Here is a 20,991-nt window from a genome sequence, read left to right as displayed (position 1 = left end):
GAGGCTGCTGTGGTGAGAGAACCCGGTTGGAAACCAACCATCCGACAAATTTAGGTCACTGTGTAGATTCCGATGTGCATCCCTGTGTCGCTATTCACCGAATCTCTTTGATGGTGATCACTTGGGATCACCATCAAAGATCACTTGGGATGCGGCACAGGATTCGTGGGCCCGGGTGTACCGCTTATAAATAGATCTGTGTGACGATGACTTGGAGTTAGGTTGAACTTTATGCGCTTTTAACTTCACCGTCTTTCCACGGTAATTGCTATCTCACAAAGAGATAAGAAAAACGTATAAGTGCAGGAAGCTGGACATCTTACTGAGGTAAATACCATTTTTTTAATGACAAGAATGGTACTTGAAGCTGAGTTCTTCAAAAGTCAAAGCATCAACACAGTATTGAGTATTGAGTAAGAATATTGAATATTCTTCTCTTTTCTCCTAGCTAAAATCAATGAAAAGCACTTTAGGCAGTAGAAAAGTGTGTTCTTTTGATCATTTCTGTAGCTCTAGTCCCTTCAAGGAAAGGAGCAAAAGCCTGTTGTCTTTAATGGTCACTTCAGGCACTTTTTAAGACCACAAGAAACGCTTTTAAATCACCAGAAATGCAAACAAAAAACGGAGAACTGACTTGTGGCTGCTAATGTGCTACTGGAGGAAAATGCATTTTGTGCTGAAAGGAAGAAACCATAGGAGAGGCTATGTTGCGACACGCTGTGAGAAATGCGTGCGTCGCTGGTGGTGAATTGCCGAAGCCTTAACCTCGCCGAGGTGAAAATTATTCTTGGCGGGCCCTGCAACCATGAGTCCTTTTTTTATTATTATTGCATTTGTCCGCGTGGGGGAATCGGTTTCTTGTATGGTTTTCCAAACTTCTTTTTTTGTTGTTATGGAGTGCTAGGAACCTGCTGAGCCTTCAATGTTTTTTTTTTTTTTTTTTTTAAGGCATAACGCTTGAGCTCCGTTTCCATCCACAAATGGCATCACAGAAATGACCCGTTTCCTTAATGTCATTTACTATTCTGCTTTTCGAACTTTTTATTAGATCTAGATAACTGCGACACCACGGAGGGGTATTCGGTACATTGCTTTTCCTTTACGAAAAAACAAACTCAGCAAAGCAAACAAATAAACTAAATGCAAGAGTAATCTGTGAGCATTCCATCGCACCTCTTTCAGGTCCCGTATTCATGATTTAAGCCGCCTGTACCAAATTGCAAAGTGCTGTTCAGAAGAAAACACCATTAGTTTCATATATTTGCAGGGGGTTTCACATAACTTGAACCAAGATTTGAAAAAAATAAATAGTTTGCCACAGCTGAATGATAGCAAAGATATATTTTGCCGTCATTTGTTGCTTGTTAAAGTACTGATATCTTACTCCTAACTGTGTAATTAACTAAGATTGATTGTGCAAAATTTTTAAGATTCACATTCGAGGAAAGTGTGTTTCGTTGCGTTGTGGAGGAGATTCAGAAACGACCGACCCAATTTTTGTGGCAACGTACACGATTCGTGCTGATATTTCTGGGCATTTATTGAAAGCCCGAAAATTAGGAAACAAAACCACGTAACCGTAATCATGCGCTATCGTATTGCAGTGCTTTGGACTGTGCTTCGAGTGAAAGAACCAAGCGCACGGACCGTCGCTTAGTGAGCGGCCACTGCTGTAGACATCGTCTTCTCAGTGCGTCAGCATCGCTGACGGTGCCAAGCAGAAAAGAAGCGCCGTAGTTCTTCATAAGCGATAGACCCGGTGAAAAATATACAAGGCTTATTAAAGGATGGCTGAGAAGTGGCAACATCGTTCATTATGGTTAAGGCACATTATGCAAAAAAGAAGTGAGGCGTGCAGACAGGACACAAGAGTAGAGAAGTGGACAACACGAACGCCGTTTAGAGAAGTGGACATCACTTCTATTTTGCCTAATGAATCCTTACCAACTAGCTCAGCTTTCTGTCGGTTAAGACACCATGCGAACAAAAGAATAATGGCAGTGTAGGGGAGCGCAAAACGGCCTTGCTTTTACTTTTTAGGAACAAGCGAATTCGATTGCAGGTGCGCGGGGCTATTTTTCCCGAATGGCATCTCCTTGGCAGCTTTCCTAACCTTTGGATCGTCACTTTGGCGCTTTATTTTTGTCTCGGTTTCTCAGTTTCCTCTAGCGCCACAATTTTCAATTAGGGACGGTGATAACAAAATGTTTTATGGTGGTAGCAACTATATGGACAATCCTCGCGCATTTTCTACCTCATTGCCACCGTCGGTGTCGATGTCGCCGCGATGTGAAGTCCAAATATGATAGCATATGACCGTGTGCCATATGATGTGTGTGCGAATGAAAGTATGCGAGTGTCAGCCGAGAATAGTGCCTCGACAGCACGCGCGCGCAAGGGAGAAAGGCGGGGAGGTAACGTGCCGTGTTCCCTCACGCGTAAGGCACAAGATGGCGGAAGGGGAGGGGAGCAGGCGTTCTACTGTATTGTACGGAAGACATGCACCACTTCTCATCTGTGTCGCATTCAATGAACGTTGTTAAGTTGATAGATTAAAACTCAACAATATACATTGTTGTTTGGCTGTGAAATGTAATTTGGGCAATGTAGTTTAAAAGTTAACTGCAGTGGACATTCAATATTTATTTATTTATTTATTAGTACCTCAAAGACCCCATTGAAGGGGTATTACATGAGGGGGTGGAATTTCAGCAGTACATTTCTTCTACGGATGATCTGAATGATGATGAGTCGATCTGATCAACGATGGCGTTTGGCAGGTCATTCCAGTCCCTTGCTGTATGGACGAAAAATGATGACAGATGCGTAGAAGTGCGAGCAGGGGGCGGGTAGACGGCCTTCCCGTGGTTTGTGCGACTTGAAATGCGATGGGCGGGGCTGATAATGGAGTTCAGAGATGGATGATAAAAGAATTTATGAAACAGACACAATCTGGAAATTTTCCGGCGGTTAGCTAAAGTTGTGAGATGAGCATTACGTTTTAGTTCAGTTACACTTACATGGTAGGAATAGGCGGAGAAAATGAAACGGGCTGAGCGATTTTGTACAGATTCAAGAGTAATGGAAAGGTTATTTTGATGAGGGTCCCAGATCGCGCATGCATACTCTAATTTGGGGCGGATTAGTGTTAAGTAAGCAAGGGATTTCACTGATGGGGGTGCTAGTCGCAGGGTTCGTCGAAAGTAACCAAGGACGCGATTTGCCTCGTTAGTAATCTGTGAAATATGAAAAGACCAATTTAGATCAGATGTCAAATGGATGCCTAAATACTTATAAGTTGATACTGAAGCGATTTCTGCATTCCCAATTAGGTATTTTGAAGTTGGTTGCGAGTGACGTCGGTGGAATGATAGCAGAGATGTTTTTTTCACATTTAAGGACATTAGCCATGAATTACACCAGGTTAGTACGTGCTGAATGTCAGACTGAAGAAACAAAATGTCATCGGTGTTAGTAATAGGCCGGTAGATAACGCAGTCATCAGCGAATATGCGGATGTTAGAACATATGTTAGCAGGCAAATCATTAATATATATGAGAAAGAGAAGGGGGCCCAAGACGGTGCCCTGAGGTACCCCAGATATAACAGAGGAATAAGAAGATGAACATTTATTAGCAAAGACAAACTGCTGCCGATTAGTGAGAAAGCTGCATATCCAATTAAAAACATGTTCGTTAAGATTGAGACGAGAAAGTTTTAGGAATAGTCGTTTGTGAGGAACTTTGTCAAAAGCTTTTTCAAAATCGAGAAAGAGGGCGTCAATAGGAATGTTAAGGTCAATGCTAGAGCTAAGGTCGTTAATAAAGAGGGCTAACTGTGTTTCGCAAGACAAACCTTTTAAAAATCCATGCTGGTTAGGGTGGAAGAAGGTGACGGATACTAGAAATTTTATAATTTGAGAGAAAATTATATGTTCCATTAGTTTAGAAGTGATACATGTGATAGATATCGGTCGATAATTATGGCGAGAAGATGAAGGCCCTTTTTTGGGGACTGGGATGACCTTGCCTATTTTCCAGTCATGAGGTATAATGGCTGATGAAAGCGATTGCTGAAATATATGAGACAGTATGGTGCTAGTTGCATGTTTTGTATTTTTCAACACTTTAGTATTAATATTGTCGACACCAGCTGAGGCGGTTAATTTCAAAGAGTCGATCATTTTGACAATGCCATCAGGTTCGAAGTTGAAGCCCGGCATAGGTGGAAAGTTAAAGGAAGGGAAATCAGGTAATTCGTTATCGGGTTCGTGGGTGAAAACTGAGCTGAATGATAAATTCAAAACTTCCGCAACGTCATGATCTTCAATTGGATTATTATCATCGTCACACAGTGTTATGTTTCTGATGGGGTTAGGATTGATGCATTTCCAGAATTGACGTGGGTTTGTACGAATCATGTCGGGTAGAGTAGAAGAAAAAAATGAGTGTCTGGTCTTGTATACATGTAGGTTATAGGATTTTTCTGCTTCGTAATAATTTTGCCACGTGGTGGGGTTATTGGTTTTTTTGGCGCTTCGGAAAAGTCTTTTCTTTTTGTTATTCATGCGTTTTAGCACGGAATTGAACCAAGGTGATTCATGGCGCTCAGTTACGGTGATGGTAGGTATGAATTTTTTAATTAGAGCGTGCATTTTGTTTTTGAACAGTAGCCAATTAGTTTCAGGAGTGCGATCATGAAAATCGGTTAGAAACCAGGTTCGGAATCCATCAAGTTCACTGTTGATGCTTTCATAATCTCCTCTGTCATAAGGTGTGATAGTTTTAGTTATTTTTTTGGGGTGCGGCAAGTGGTTGAAAAACGTAGCGTGTATTACTGAGTGGTCACTGATTCCCGACAGATTTAAGAGTGATATCAAGTTTTCTGCATGTGATGTTAGTATTAGATCTAATATGTTCGATGATTGAGCATTTTGCCTTGTTGGGCTGGTGACCAGTTGGGTCAGACCAAAAGTGTGGCACGTATTCAAGAAATCGCGCGCACAAGAATTAGTCGTGTCAGTTGGGTTCTGCCAATTAATTTCGGGAAAGTTGAAGTCACCTAGGACAAAGAGACAAGCGTGTGGAAGTTCTGAAGTTATCATATGAAGGGCGTTGTGGAAAGAAGGTATAAACGAAGCATCACTGTCTGGGGCACGATAGCAAGCGCAGATTACTGTCGGTGGAAATGAGGCTTTAGAACAGATGAATAATATTTCGATGGGAGAGTCAATCGGCATAACATGAAATTTCAGGCTGTAGTGTGTTGCTATTAGAACGCCACCGCCTCGTTTACCGATGCGGTCGCAGCGGAAGACGTCACAGTTGTGGAATGCGGTCTGTACTTCGTTATCCGTTATGTTCTCGTTTAGCCATGTTTCTGTTAGTACGACTACATTGCTTTCTGTGGTGTTGATTAGGCTAGATAGAGCATCGCGTTTAGGCAGGAGGCTTCTAATGTTAGTGTAAAGGACTGATAGCGAGTTCGGAATGTTATTTTGGGCATGTTTGGCTGATAGCTATAGCGTTCGAGGTAACACTGATTGTGATGTGTGATCGAACGTGTACGTTGTGGTGCCGATAACCATCCTGTCATGTCGAAGGGTGAAATTTTTTTTATGGCTTTTAGCGTAATCTATGAGGTTTTTACGGGCAATACGAGTGTTACGGGAGTAGTCTTCGGATACGCTATGAACTGTACCCTTAAACAGTTTTGTGTTAGAAAGAACCAGTTCCTTGGTTTTGAAGTGTGCGAACTTGACAATGATAGGCCTCTTCTTTTCAGTATTAAAATTACCAAACCGGTGGGCCCGTTCAATGTCCATAGGCTGGATTGTGAGTTTTAGTTCAGATTTGCAAATGTCTATTACTAGATTCTCCGATTCGGCCCAGGTTTCGCGGTCAGCGTCTTTCACACCAAAAAATACAAGATTAGAACGACGGGCCCTGTCCTCGCTGTCGTCTAGCCTATGTACAAGGTCTGACAGGTTGCTTGCGTCTTCTTGGGAGAGGCACTGGACGTTGTTAACTTGGGCTTTAATGGGCTCTAGCGTGGCGCATTCTTCTTCAACTTTTGTTAGTCTTGATTTTATCTCCTTAAATGCTTTCTCTTGTTGAGCCAGTTTTGCCTGAATCGATTTCATCTCATTTAGAAGGGTTGTTTGCCCATCTTTTAACTCGCCCAATGCCTCAAGCAATTCTTTGTGCGAGTCTGTATTGCCTGAGCGGGTGTTAGATCCAGGTCCAGGATTTAGTTCGATGTCCCCACATTGCAATAAAAGGCGGGAAATGGCATGTGCGCAGTCACTTGCAATGGCAATACAACAAAGTGGACTCGGCAGCACTATCAAACCAGCGTAACGTGTACGCTTCGCAAAAAGAGGGTAAGCATTGTTTACCTGCACGAAGTAAAGGTGAGTCATTTTAACGTGACTTCCTTTGGAAGTGCTGCCGAGTCCACTGAAGGGGGTGTTGATTCCGGGGGGCTTTATACGTGGTGATGGCGGTGTAGATTGGGATGCTGATAGTCCTGGGAGCACGATAGGCAAGCTGTATGGTGATTCCGGGTGTGGCGCTGCGGGGCAGGAACGTCGGTAGTTCGGTAGATCCTGTGCCGGTGCGGGGCGGTGCGGCTGGCACGGTGCTTCCGCGATGTAGACAGGATTCCAGGACTGAGAAGTTCCAGCATTCGTGACAGCAGCGCAGCAGGTGTGGGAACCGGGTGACCATGAACAGGCCAGGAAGAGCAGCTGCACGAAGTAAAGGTGAGTCATTTTAACGTGACTTCCTTTGGAAGTGCTGCCGAGTCCACTGAAGGGGGTGTTGATTCCGGGGGGCTTTATACGTGGTGATGGCGGTGTAGATTGGGATGCTGATAGTCCTGGGAGCACGATAGGCAAGCTGTATGGTGCACTTATGGTGCACAATAGTACACTTCTTTAAGCATAAGAACGCCCTCATAATTATTTTCGATGATTTGTGCTACAGTGACGCACGTAAGACGGTAAAAATAGCAAACATATATTTTTGTGCGACACCCATGCAATAATGTTTTTACAGTAATTAATCTAATACGCAGCATACGTTTCTAGCGCTTGCAATTGTAAGAATGTTTAATATTCACTGCCATGGCCACCAGTGGCGTTGGCTAACACTCTGAGGGGTAGGACGGGGGACGAAGAAATAGCCAATGAAGCAACTGGGAGAATGGCCGCAATGTAGCCTAAAGGTAAATGATCGCAGGCCTAGTATAGACGATTGGAGTTCGGCTCCCACGTGCGAAAACTTGCCTTGTTCTCCAGTTCTATGTTTTATTGTTACTATACGAGAAATGAACCAAGAATTCATTTTCACAAGACATTCGCTGACTTCATTTTCTGTTTGCTTCTCTGGTTGTAATTACCTAGTGCTATACTCGAAAGGCTTGTGTGCAACATATTTCGATTGTCTGATCAAAATATCGCTGATTATAAAGGCTAGGCATAAAACGCTGTGCAAATCACCACGCTACGTGTAAAACAGTAGCGTAAATTTCGTCAATCGATGGAAAATATTGTTGTAGGCTCAACAACGTCATCTCACATTCGACATAGATTTAGGAACTACCGCTTCGTTTGAATCAAAGAAAAAGGAAGCTGCCAATATATTACAGCTGGTCATATAGAAATCTCAAAGTATCATCGCACACGGAAAGTTGGCGATCCTCTGCGCCTAGAGCACTCACAAAGACGAGGCAAGAATAAGTCTTTTTTACGTGCTTCACAATTGTCCGTGCTTAACATTTGTATTGTCTCTGACTACTTGCAAACTAAAGTTAGTCAGGCCAACAAAGCTTCTCAACAGGTAGAGGCACTTCCGGGTTAACTCTACCGCTGTAGAAAGTACAGTATTCTGTGATTCGGAGCCGTTGAGTAAACACTTCGTCGACTATCGATGCCCCCATGAGGGGGTGCCATTTCCTTCCAAGTGAGTCAACATCATCGTCCTTCGCTATATAAGATTACCATTGCTACGTAAAGATGAACTCGCCGTAAGTTAAAGTTTTGGTACGGGTAAGTGTTCAAGGAAGTTTAGCGGGGACAACTCGAACAGACAGTACGCGGATTAATTAGTTTTGCGAGAGCACAATTGGTAAAGTCGTAACTGAAAACGTTGTTTTGTTGATGTCGTTCTCGTTCTTGTAGTTGTTGCCGTTGTTGTCGCCGCAGTTTGTTGTTGTTACAGAGCCAATCTGATGAAGACACCATAGCCGAACTAACGATGAACGTACTCCCAATTCTTCAGCAGTGGCTTCAAAATTAAACCTGGATTTAGTACAACACGTTTTCGTCAATGACTGCCGTGCTTCGTTTGACGTGAAACATACTTCGTTTGGTAAGCACAAGGGGTAGCTTGTAAAATTAGCATCCATCCTCGCTTGTGTTTAACTAAAATTTGTTGTTTTAATATTGTCTTTCTGTTTGACACCACGCTGTCTACGTGTCTTAAGACGAAGGTGTCGCTCGGGGCCAGCTGCAAAGCCGCCTATTCAAATATATGTAAAACGCCAAATATTCTCATCAGGCACCCGCTTGACTGATTTGAACGACATCGGTTGAAATTAAAGTGGAATATTACATTCGAGTGAATACACGAAGCGGAATTTTAACGTGTGCCCTGAATTGTTAAAGACAATTTCAGAAAATTGTTAAGCCAAAAAAAAATTGCCATATTTACGGATTCGTAAGTCTGCACCAAATGCAGATTGCGCATTTCTGTGAACTGGTCCAATCAGACGATCTAAATAAGGGAAACCTGCTGTTTATATCACGTGAATTCATAACAATTTTACGATCGTTTGGCAAACGTTTCTGTCACTTATAAGTGGTGGAAGTTCGGTTACTAGTGTACTTCAATTTTTTTCCCGCTTTCGTCGTAGCATTAGAGACAGTTTACAAAATTTGGATATCGTTCTTCGTTGTCGAGTTACCTAACGTTTTCCTAAATAATATAGCTTTCTAAATTTTCTAAGTGTTAAACAATCTTTATTGAAAAAATAAACAGCGGTGCAACTGAAAACATCGCTCAAGTGTGATTTATCAGTTTCCCTTGTTGGTAAATGTAGGCAAAGTTTTATTTGGTATAGTATTTAGTATATCTGCAGCCGTCTTTCTAAATTTCCTGGAGAATGCTGAAGCAAAAAAAAAAGATGCAGAAATCTAGATACGTGCTATTAACAGATATTTATTAGTTTCACCAATGCAATTTATTTCGAAAACTTCATACGCTTGAGCCTGTTCCTCTTCTTAAGCTAGGTTTGGATACTTGCGTTCTTTTCACAGCAATGCACTTTCGACTATTGGGCGTGTTTTCTTGTGGCTTTTGTTGCTTCACGGCAAATATGGAAAAAAAGATGGCGTGCTTTTCTCTTTCATTGCTTCATGCTGGTTATCGATGACTGCTCTCCGCGCTCTGTATCCTCTGCAATCGCGAGGCTGTCATACGAATGTCGTCTGAAGCTCGCGCCTGCCGTACGTCTGCGGCCCCGCGAGCAGCACAAATATTGGCAGCTGACCCATTCAACGGCGCATGCTCGGAAGCAAGGCTTTCTTGACACCCCGTCGCCTCCGGCACACCGTGCAAACACTGGGACCAACCAAATCTGCACTTTGTGCGGTGGTGCGGGAAGGGACATCGATGAAAGGTAAGTACGATTGGCAACAGCTGCAACTTCCAAAGCGATGTTGCAGTGTTCGAACTAGGGCCGCCATTTTGTGCATTCCCTTTCAAGCGCGCAAGCCGCGTTATTCCCTGTTTGCGCTGTCACTGGGCAGTCACTAGAATTGGCGTGACTTTAATATTCTTCCCTAGTATGCAATTGGGAGCGTTGTAATGGTTCTTACGGAACGAACGCATTTGATCTTATCTCCCTATTTTATTACGCTTAAAGATTTGGGACTTCTGCTGCGTATTTTAAATGCCTGCGTGTGGTATGCCTGGGTGTGGTAACGGTGTTCTAAACGTTTCATTAAAAAACAGTGCTTTGAGAGAGATGAAAGCTTTATTCTTGTTCTGGATAAGGCGCTTTCATCACGCACCAGAAGCGTTGCGTAGTATTCTTGCCCTCTGATGCTCGCTCCTTTGCAGTCGTGTCTGAATTTCGCCCCAGGTATAATCAAGATGACGTCGCTAATCTGTTCTCCTCAAGATTACCTTTGAAACTTAAGCCGGGCGTGGTCCCACCAATGTACAATCATCGATATTTTTCGTTCGGGCTAACTGAGTCAAGTATCATGATGAAAGATGGCAGGCTTATTCTTGAAAGCGCTGAACACGATCTTACTTAAATCGGCGAAGTAAAATTACATATAAGCCACCATTTTGCAATGTAATGGCAGTGCGAACAGTTACGCCCCTTGAATCTTGCTATGCGGAAATGAGTGCTCCACCCAATTGTCGACATGAGTGTCTGCGTCTCATTGACAGTTTCGCAATAGCCTACGTGATTGTGCCACATGGAGATGCCGGCTAATTTCTGTAGGTCAATAATATAGGCGCTATATGCATACCTACTGTCGCTTTTCTGGTGTCCCCGCCGAGAGGTAAACTCACCTGCAAAATACACAGGCTGTACCCACAATGTCTGCACGAGTTTGTACAAAGTGGTGAAATAATGGTTGTCATATCTCGCTGCTTAAAATTGTGCTGTGATTTCCAATGTACTCGTTTACGGTATAACCTGTTCTCTAGTGTTTATGAAGGGCAAACTGCACATTTTTGTTTGCCTCACGATGCGTGTTGTTCTTTATACCCACTTTATGAGTGCTTACAGCACCTGTATACCTTCATCAAACCACTTATATTCGGGCTGCATTCACTATGCGCGTGCAATTCAAAAGAAAAAAAAACGCAGACACCTGTCATTATAGTTTTCTTCTTTCCAGCCAAGCAGCTGTAATGTCTTCCACCTTCATGTCATGTTTGGTTGTTTCCAGTGGAGCTGTTCTTAAATATACCAAGCACACGGACAGCATAGAAAAAAAAAACACTATCGTTCTCATTGTGGTTGCTATCAGATTTGTTTTGTTATCCGTGTAAGCACAAATGTAATTTTAGTCTTTTCCGAAGAAGCTTTATTGACGCAAAAGCGGAAAAGCGCAGCCCCTGTTAAGAGATGGCGAATTAACTAATCAGGAACAAAGTCTGTATCCATCTTCGTTGGCAAATAATAGTTTATAATTTGCCAGGATTCAGTCGCAGATACAGCACTAAACGACAATGGATATGAATACCGATGCGGCTGCGTATGCCTTGTTGGTGCATAATCATCGCGGCTGGGTATGCGCTAAGCAGCGGCTATACTGCCAGCACGACTTGTTTCATATTTTCTGTCGATGAATCAAGTGACGAGCATCTACTGAGCTGCCTTGCAAACTATATCTATGGATTGTGCGCCTTCAAAGTTTAAGCGATTAAGACGACACGAGACTGTTTCTCATTTTGAGACATGAAAAAGCTGCTACACCAATAATAAAGCATGATCCACAAACCATACAGCCCGGTACCTGATTTAACAGATGAACTTGGGGGCATAGATGAACGTCATGGTTCTTTTGCTTAATGTCAATGAGCAGTCAATGCGCCTACCACCTTTTTAAAGAAAGAAAGAAAGAAGCTACCTTGAAGGAGCGCTTATCTTCCTTGGCGACTTTTCTATAGTAACAAATAAGCGTGATACCTATGGCATGTGCACTTGTTTTAAGAAAATATCTCTTGTCTCAAGGAAGTGGATCCGCCGACAACCCCCCTCTCCTACTTATTTGTTTTCTAAACAACGTAAATAAAAGCACGGCGGTTTCTTGAACCTACTTGAGCTTAGAGGCCTCGGTGTACCTGGTTTACGTATGCAATATAACAATTAGAAACTGTACATTGCAGTCACCAGGTCATAATTTCAGAGTTAGTGAAATGGTAAGTCTATCAACAATTGTGCCAGAGATGCCTGGCACGTTGAACTGTTTCTAAATCCACACTAAACTTGAAAGAGGACTTGTAGGGTGTATGAGCTGTCTGGCGACTTTGGGAAAGGCACTGATATTAGGGTATGCCAAGAATTCAAATATAAAAAAGATAAGCACCGCGTCAGAGAAAATTGTCTCATTTCAGTTGAACTACGTTATTATAAGGACGATAATGGCCTGTCTTATTCTTCCTTGCACCGTATAAGCAGCACTGATTGGGAAAATCTCTTACATGGCTACTCAAATTGCGTAATATTTTTCGACAAGTGTGCTATTGATAGTAAAGCTGCTTCAAACAACCAAAACTCGACCATACGTATTCGGGTAAAGACTATGGCGAGTTGGTTGTGGTTCGTAACGGCGATGTTTGCGTAGCGCACCAATGTAGGAAAGGAAGGACATATACGAGTAAAGAGCGCCAACTTCCAACTGAGCTTTATTTGCGGACGAGCATAATGCATACGCGCGGTAAACAGGAAAACGCAAAGAGAAGGGGGGATACGTAGATCACGCACATCATTGATAAGTCGAATCCCTTCATGTGCCTTCAGCCTGCGCTGGTCGCAGTCAACCCGAGAAATAATAGAAGCGGAGTAAATTCACAATCTGGGTGACTGTTGCGTAAGAACCCCTTCCATTGCTCCGTCACGACCCGATCGAGATTACCTGGCCGTGCGCGGGCCAATCGTGGCAGGTGAATTGATTCGACTTATTAATGACGGGCTAATTCTACGTATCCCCCGTTTTCTGCGTGTCTTTCCTGTTTGCCGCGCACATATATTATGCTCGCCCGGAAATAAAGTGCAGTCGCAAGTACGCGCTCTTTACTCGTCTCTGTCCTTCCTTTCGTATACGTTCATGCGTTACGCAAGCACCGCCGTTATCGACTACGCGCTATGTGTTAGTTTTGTGCGGGGATGAAAACTACTACTCTAAACCTATCTCTCAAGTCGAATATTCACTCATAAGGAACCAACATTACATATTTTTTTTTACTATTATGGATATAAGACACGCAATGTTTCACTTAGACGCGTAGAAACAAAAGCTACATTGCGTGTAGCAAAACACAAACATGCCTTTTTCCTCTAGCGTATACGTCTAATCATTATTTACAGGCAAGTTTGACCTCCACTAGCTACTGAAGCATGTGTACGAGCTGTTTGAGGAACCCAGTGCTCGACAGCGAAGAAGGTTCTTCGTCAAGCAGTAGTCAACTAGATACACTTTCGCTAAACGCGGATACTAACACCAGGCACTCATCTGAGCGACTTGCAACGAGAAAAATCAAAACAGCGGATAAGTGCCTGCCACGGCAAACACCGATGCTCGTGTTCACCTCTGAAGCGCAGAATGTAGCCAGCCTTCTAGTGTGTCAGTTGCTGCCTCTTCGCAATCGTATTTCTGTCGCGAGTTCTGATACTATAGGATTCGTGCTTTCTCAGGTGATCATTGCTTTGTTTGATATTTACTGCCGGTTTCCGCTGTCGCGCGGGATCTTGAATAAGAAAACGTATCGCGAAATGTAGCAAGGGATAAAGAAAGTTGGGGAGCAGAAGTAGAGTTATTTTATTCACCTCCAAACATGGCTGTATTTCTCTTCTAGCAACAGGACCGTTCAATTTCGTTTGGCACTGTTTGTTCTTCCACTGGCAGGGCATAGCTTCAGAATATTCGGTGCACAAAGCCCCTCCTTAATGAGCCAACATCCTTCTAAAATAGCCCTTCACTTAGCCACCTCTTCTAATTTATGTACAACTCAAGTGTGCTTTCCTGAGATAGCCCCTGCAACAATGCAAAATAATATGTTGCATTTGATGCAAAGAGATAAATTATCGTGCCTGTAAAGTACAAAAATTATTATTTAGAACTTTAATGTTTTAATGAAATAAGTCAAAATTAGTAAGGTAAAAAGATATAGAAACACAATGTTTATAAATTCAGAGCTCTGCACTGAAAAAGGCGTCGCGGTTCTGTAACCAGCATTCGTTTAGCATCTGAGGCTAAAAATATTTCTGAGAGCTTTAGCCACTATGTAGATTTGCTAGAATGCTTTCCAAAGTTTCGCGAAAGTCCTAATCACAAATTAGCAATATATTTTTATGGTTGTATAACATATCAATATTGTTCGCAGATGAAGCCATAATACATGCAGTTTTCCGGATAGCGTGGGTATCTTTAATTGCTAGCTACTGAATTGTAAACATTACAGTTTGGCTTTGATAAATTTTACACTTTTCTGAGAATCAGCAAGAAGTATCCGTAGCATAAATAAAGAAACCCGCTTGCAGCCATCACTAGATTTTACTGTTTACTTTTCAGTGCGAGACATCTTATCAAATTCCGTTGGATTGTGGCCGAGAAACACCATTTATCCTTTCTCGTGCATTTAAATGGGATACCTCAAGCTAAAGTTTTCTCTTAAGGATGTGCCGCAGTTTCCGTGCGTGCCATTCGACATCTCTCATGCCTGCGGAAATAAAGTTAAAAAAATTATGGGGTTTTACGTGCCAAAACCACTTTCTGATTATGAGGCACGCCGTAGTGGGGGACTCCGGAAATTTCGACCACCTGGGGTTCTTTAACGTGCACCTAAATCTAAGTACACGGTTGTTTTCGCATTTCGCCCCCATCTAAATGCGGCCGCCGGGGCCGGGATTCGATCCCGCGACCTCGTGCTCAGCAGCCTAACCCCATAGCCACTGAGCAACCACGGCGGGTGGAAATAAAGTGAAACTGCTAACTGCACCGGACAATTCATTCGACGCAAGATAATTTCAATGTCATTCTTCTCAGTGTTGAGAGAACTGTTGTTTTTTTTATTCTGGAACTGTTCATCTTTACTGTGCACAAACTTCAAATCCGTAGAGACGGGAAAGATTTACAATGGCAATCTGGGTTGGTTTGTTTTGTCACACCTCTTATGCCACATACTGTCACACCTCTTGTGCCACCTCTTGTGCCACATGTTTCTGAGACTGCTGTGTATCCTTAAGCAAAATAAATTCATGTGCCCAATTCAGAAACTTTTCGCTCTTAAGTTATCGCTGCCATTGGCCAGTCACTTTCGCTCATAACTTCGAAATCATCAGGATTAGCTGGTAGTTTCCTATTACGAAGAGCTTTAACTTAAACCTGAATTCTTTTGTGAATGCGGATATAAATTTATGACTGTTCGCTTCACTGTCTATGCAGCCACAGCATGCGAATAAAGCCCCGTTGAAAAACGTGCTATGGCCCTTTAAAAAGTAGGGCGTGCGTCGGGACAACGCTGATTTACCTATTCCTATGTACGTGAAACGCCAAAATTTAACTCTAAGACAAACGTTTGATCCATTTGTTAAAGGTTGTGTCAATTAAAAAAAAAACTAGTTTCTAACGAGTATAGGCGTAAGATTTATTGCACACCTTATTATTCTGTAAAACAATTGGTTAGCCAGCACTTAACGTTTAAAAAAATGGAAGCACGAATATTACAACTCTGCACAAAAGATAGATATTAACCTCTTTCAACACTGTCTCTTCTGCGATGTACAGCAGGCAAGTGGGAAATGTTCATTCAAAGCATAGGTGATGCCTCTTTCTTCGCTACTTCTAGAAGTCCACGTCGCCAATTAGTGTTAAAGATCGGGGTAGTCTAGTATACGTCAATATAGTTCACTTTCGGGTTTGCAAAAAAGTAATATTTGTTCTTATTCCCGAGAGACACTGCTGTTACTCTAATGCGCCAGGTTTGTTTATACTCAGTGCTTTAGCAACTTCAAACAGAACTAATGGCCTAAATGTAGAGAATCTGCCATTTACAATCAGGACATACAACTTTGCATGTGAAATACAATAAAGCCGGCAAAAAATTAGGCGCAGTAGCTTCCGAGAGTACGATTCATAATTCCGTCCTGTTTACACAGGAGTGGTCTAGAAGAAGTGGTCTCTGCGTAGGAGTAGCACTTGTTTAATACCTGGAGGTGGAGGTTGCCCACTTTATGCAACATGTTGTTTATAGGTTGCACTAGAATATGGGTTGACTAGGTTGGCTAGGTAGTCAACCACTAGGTTGACTAGGTAGACCTAGCCGTACTGCACGCTGTGAAACCCGACACAGCGCTGTGGATGTCTCCGCTGGGCGCGTTCGTGACCCGTTCGGTTCACATTGTCACTCGCGACCATGCTAGGCCTTTCCCAGCGAGCGGCACGATGATGCTGAAGAGGACTCAAGATAGCACAGTTTAGTGTCATAATCAGCAACAAGACATCGTACAGCCGCGAATAGTAGCGAATACCGCCCGTATATTCAAATACAATCTGTACTTGGTTTACGACACTCTCCTGCTTGCGTGGGCAGCATGCTATAGCGATGCAGACTAACACTGGGAATCGTGCCAACACTGTAACTTCACTGCATTCTATCACGTGCCAACAATCCCCTGTCTACGCCTGAAGCCTCGGCTAACCATCGCGAAGCGGCAGCTCCACAAGCTGAGACGACTTGGACTACAGTTAAATAATACCAGTTTCTCGTCTTCTTCTTTTTCGTCTTGTTCTTGTTCTATGCAGCATGACGTGCGTCGACGTCGATACAAGGCGAAAATGGCGATCAGGTCACGTATCCTGCAGCACAAGCAGAGCAAACGCTCGGTGTAATTTTAACCGAGGATAGCAACTTTACATTTCTTACCAGCGTTTCGTTCTACTTGGGCTTCCTATTGTTACGTTCCCAGCGGCAAGCAACTGGCTTTCGTCATACGATAGTAGGCGCCCAGCACTTCGAACCAAACTTTTCACAGTTTCGGTCCTCTTAGGTTCTGAGGGTGGAGAAACTTCCTTGGTAAACATGGGGCCGAGCCGGATGTACACTTGAGTGTCTCCGCGTCCAAGATTTTGTTTTGTTTTCTTCGTACGCGGGTGAGTCTGTTTGTTTACGCCAACGCCGGAATCGTTGGCACTTTGTTCCGTCTAAGAATGGAAGCGTTCCTTTATAGGTGAGTCAGGGCCGGAATCGTTGGCACTTTGTTCTCTCTAAGCTGGGAAGCGTTCCGTTATGGAAGCGTCGGGAGCATGGAACATTTCTCTTCCTGTCATACACTTTCCATCGGGACCTGCACTATGTTACCGACCTTCCCGCCGTTTAAGAAAAATGCCCGGCGCTTTTGAAGAAGGCTCAAAATGGAACCGTCTTTTCTTTTTGCTTCTGCGTTTCATCTATGTTATTTTGACAGCCGAAGAAATCCTGAAGTGCAACATTTTGTAAACAACCTGGAGAGAAAGGATATCGATCGAGGGTACTGGAGGAGAAGAAGGAGGAGGAGAAGGAGGAGGAGGAGGAGGAGGAGAAGGAGGAGGAGGAAATAACTTCATTGGGTCCTGAGGAACCCCTTCCCACCCACTCTTGGTTTAGCGGTCGGCAGGGGTCGCGGGCCGCACCCACATTGGGACGAGAAGCCCGTGAGCCTCCGCCCTTTCGTGAGCCATCTGGACGGCCCGGAGCTGGGTCTGGTGGTCGTCGCTTCGCAGGGCGTCCATCCAGTCTTCTTCTTTGCTGAACACGGTGCCGCTTAACGCGGAGCATTGCCAAAGTATGTGCGATAGCGAGCAGTACGATTCGCCGCTATCCGGACATTGCGGCTCTACGTCCGGTGAATAAAGGCTCATTCTGCCTCTCGAGGGGAACGACCTTGTTTGCAGCATTCTGAATATAGATGACTGTGGTCTAGTAAGTTTAGCGTGGGGGAGCGGGAACGTCCTCCTCGACAGCTGATAATGCGTTGTTATTTCGTTGAAGGTGAGCAGCGGGTCTCGGTGCTCCCCTCCCTCCCCGCCACTTCGCTCGCCACGATCGCCGTGGTGCGTGAGTTCTCGCGCGCATCCGTGTGCCAGCTCGTTGGCGTTGGGAAAGTCGGGGTGCACGTCGGCCCCCATGTGGGCTGAAAACCCTTTGAGGATCTGATGACACACGGCTCCCTCACTGCCGAGGACGGCCGCCGCTTTCCGCGATATCGAGCCCGAGGCGAATGCTCTTGCCACCGATCGCGAATCTGTGTATACGTAAGGACGTTCGGGGTCCCTCATTGCCATGGCTATTGCCACCTGTTCAGCCACCTCGGACGTTACCCCCTTGACCGATGCTGCGTTGATGATCGTACCATCCCAGCGTATCGAGACGGCCGCGTGCCGGTCGCTGCGCCCGTACTGGGCCGCGTCTACAAATGCCGCCAGTCCCGGACAGCTGGCGGTCGATTTCAGCAGTGCTCGGGCCCTCGCAGCGACAAGGATTAACATCGTGTTGTACCAACTGAGCAAACAGTTGCACAAGTTCAATTGGAGATGTAAACCGCGGATGAGAATCCACGCATATAACACCATAGGCAGAAGTTGAGAAGGTGTCCGAGTTCAAAACTAAACAGCACACACACACACACACACACACACACACACACACACACACACACACACACACACACACACACACACACACACACACACACACACACACACACACATATATATATATATATATATATATATATATATATATATATATATATATATATATATATATATATATATATATATATAAAATGGGCTGGAGAGCGTTTGGCAGGCGTTCCCAGATCATGAACAGCAGGATGCCATTATCCCTCAAGACAGAAGTCTCTAACAGCTGTGTCTTACCAGTACTCTCGTACAGGGCAGAAACCGGGAGGCTTACGAAAAGGATTCGACTTAAATTGAGGACGACGCAAGTAGCTATAGAAAGAAGAATGATGGGTGCAACATTAAGGGATACGAAAAGAGCAGATTGGGTGAGGGCACAAACGCGAGTTAATGACACCTTATTTTAAATAAAGAGAAATAAATAGACTATAAGGGTTATGGAGTGGATTCCAACAGAAGGGAAGCGTAGGAGAGAAGGGCAGAAAGTTAGGGGGGCGGATGAGATTAAGTTTGCAGGGACAACATGGCCACAATAGCACATGACCGGGTTAGTTAGAGAAGTATGGCAAAAGCCTTTGCCCGACAGTGGGCGTAACCATGGCTGCTGATGAATATGGCGATATATAGTTCGAAAGATTTCGCGCAGAAAATTATTGGTTTAGAAGTAAAATTTATTCCTATACTTGGTATCCCAGTCACCATGGAGGGTGCATTAAAAGAAGCTAGATGATTCTACGTGAACAAAATTCAATCGAAATTATTTAGAGTTTCATTCCGAAACTGGCAATAATTTTTCCAAAATGACATTTATTTAGTGAACCGCAGTTAGTGGTCTGTATTGTTAATTACGGTTATAATTTGTAGTTACTGTGTAATTTGTATAAGTTGTAAGCAGGTATATGAAATCCCACACTGGAGGGATGTTTTATACACTGGGAGGACTTATAATTCCCCAGCTTAAAAAAAAACGCGAACTCTACCACAGGATTATGCGCTCACGTGCTCAATCTTCAGCATAAAGCAACGCCCTCAAGCAGACTCTCTGGGAAATATCAAACATCGAAGAAAAAAATCCGACTTGATGGACATCAGTAACTGGCAACTAAACATATATTAAAGCAGTTTTTTTCCATGGCGATATTAGTTCCAATTGCTTATGATTAAAACCACAATTTAAGCACGGTTCGCATAAGACTCGCGTATTCGAAATTTCGCACACATATAACGCTATGAAGTGTTTGAGAAAATTTTCGCCAAATTCAGTAATTTATGGGCGTACACTTCACTGCGAGAAAATATTTACCTTATTTCTGCCACCAAGTTTGTTAAATTTAGGCGTCCATATTGACAATTTCAACATGGCAGATGATTAGATTCTGCTGAATTCACAAAACAAACTTAAGAAGCGCCGGAGCACTCGCACACGTAATTCATTGCAACGGCAGGCCACCCACTTCGAACACTGTTCACATAACATTCATAGCCTACACTTCATCTTGAACAGACATTAAATACAATGTGCCTCAATTAATTCACCAACGCACCTCAAATTGATTCTACAAACTTCGCATGCTGCATAAGAACAGGCGAAAACAAGAGAACTCAGTAATTATGTGAAACTATTTTAATGAAGGAAGAAACTTTAGTGTCATCATACAAAACACAGATGATAACCCTCGTTTGGAGCCATGGAGGAAGGAAACCATAGGCGAGGCACCAGCTATCGCTGACGTGTTGGAGAAAGTGTGCCGAAAGTCACGTGTTGTCTTTCGTAAAGGACCATTGGGACTGGTACCCGGTAATGTCAACATTACCATGGCAACCGCACTCCTGAAGCACTCGCTGCTGCTCTCGGCCTCTGAAAAGTGAGATAAGAATTTTTCAGCCGGTGTCTTTCTCGCAGCACATTCTGTTCGGGAGACAAGCTGACTTTGAAGCTTAGTGTGTAAGCTTGAAAACTGTGCTTACGGTCTATGAGTGTATCAGCCAGCAACAGAGTCACTCAAGTAATTAAGGCGCGGGTCTTCGTCATCTTCTTCAACGTGCTATGGAAAAGCAAAGGAGCACGTCTGCTTCTCTGAACTGTTACAGAAGTTCCGTAGCCTTTGTTTTGACGCACGTGCAAGTTCAAAGCTCGTGCCTTTCTGTTCCGGCGAGCTGATTGGAGGCGCAAAAGCAGATGGCCCATCATCATATCCGCATTTCCGGCTTCAGAAACGACATGTCAGAGCCTGTCCTATTCCGTTTGTTTCCGCCCTGTCTGCAGCACTTGGTGATCACTCTACTGCAAAGCTCCCTCGAGGCACTTAGAAACGCAGCTTAAAGTAGCTGTTAACCAGTTTTTAGCAATAGGTCGGACGAAGGGTACACAATCGCCTGAGCTCTTTGACAGCAGTGCGTCCCGCACTATCGGAAATATGTGAACGCGCTCGAACTGTTCTTAATGCCTGGATGGCCGGCATGTGTTTTGACAGACGCCATAAAAGACCTGCAGATAGCATTCCTTTGAACTAGTACAAAACAAAATCCCCTAGTTTTATTCTTTGGAACTACAAACGTG

General features: G+C 43.8%; 1 protein-coding gene across 9 annotated transcripts in view; it reads left to right on the top strand.

Moving 5' to 3' along the window:
* Positions 1-6,288: 6,288 nt before the first annotated feature.
* Positions 6,289-20,991, top strand: part of LOC135915269 (uncharacterized) — a 282,983-nt gene continuing 268,280 nt past the window's right edge. For 2 of the 9 annotated variants that reach the window (XM_070521930.1, XM_070521931.1), the window contains exons 1-2: positions 6,746-6,764; positions 9,473-9,682. In XM_070521930.1, coding sequence (XP_070378031.1) covers positions 9,568-9,682 — 115 coding nt within the window. In that variant the 5' untranslated portion in view covers positions 6,746-6,764; positions 9,473-9,567. Of the gene's footprint in view, positions 6,765-9,472; positions 9,683-20,991 lie in introns of those variants that run through there. The other 7 variants (XM_070521929.1, XM_065448289.2, XM_065448291.2 and 4 more) reach the window with 7 other exon arrangements.

Source organism: Dermacentor albipictus, chromosome 7, assembly GCF_038994185.2.
Source record: "Dermacentor albipictus isolate Rhodes 1998 colony chromosome 7, USDA_Dalb.pri_finalv2, whole genome shotgun sequence".
NCBI lineage: Eukaryota > Metazoa > Arthropoda > Arachnida > Ixodida > Ixodidae > Dermacentor > Dermacentor albipictus.
This window is presented reverse-complemented; position numbering and strand designations above follow the sequence as displayed.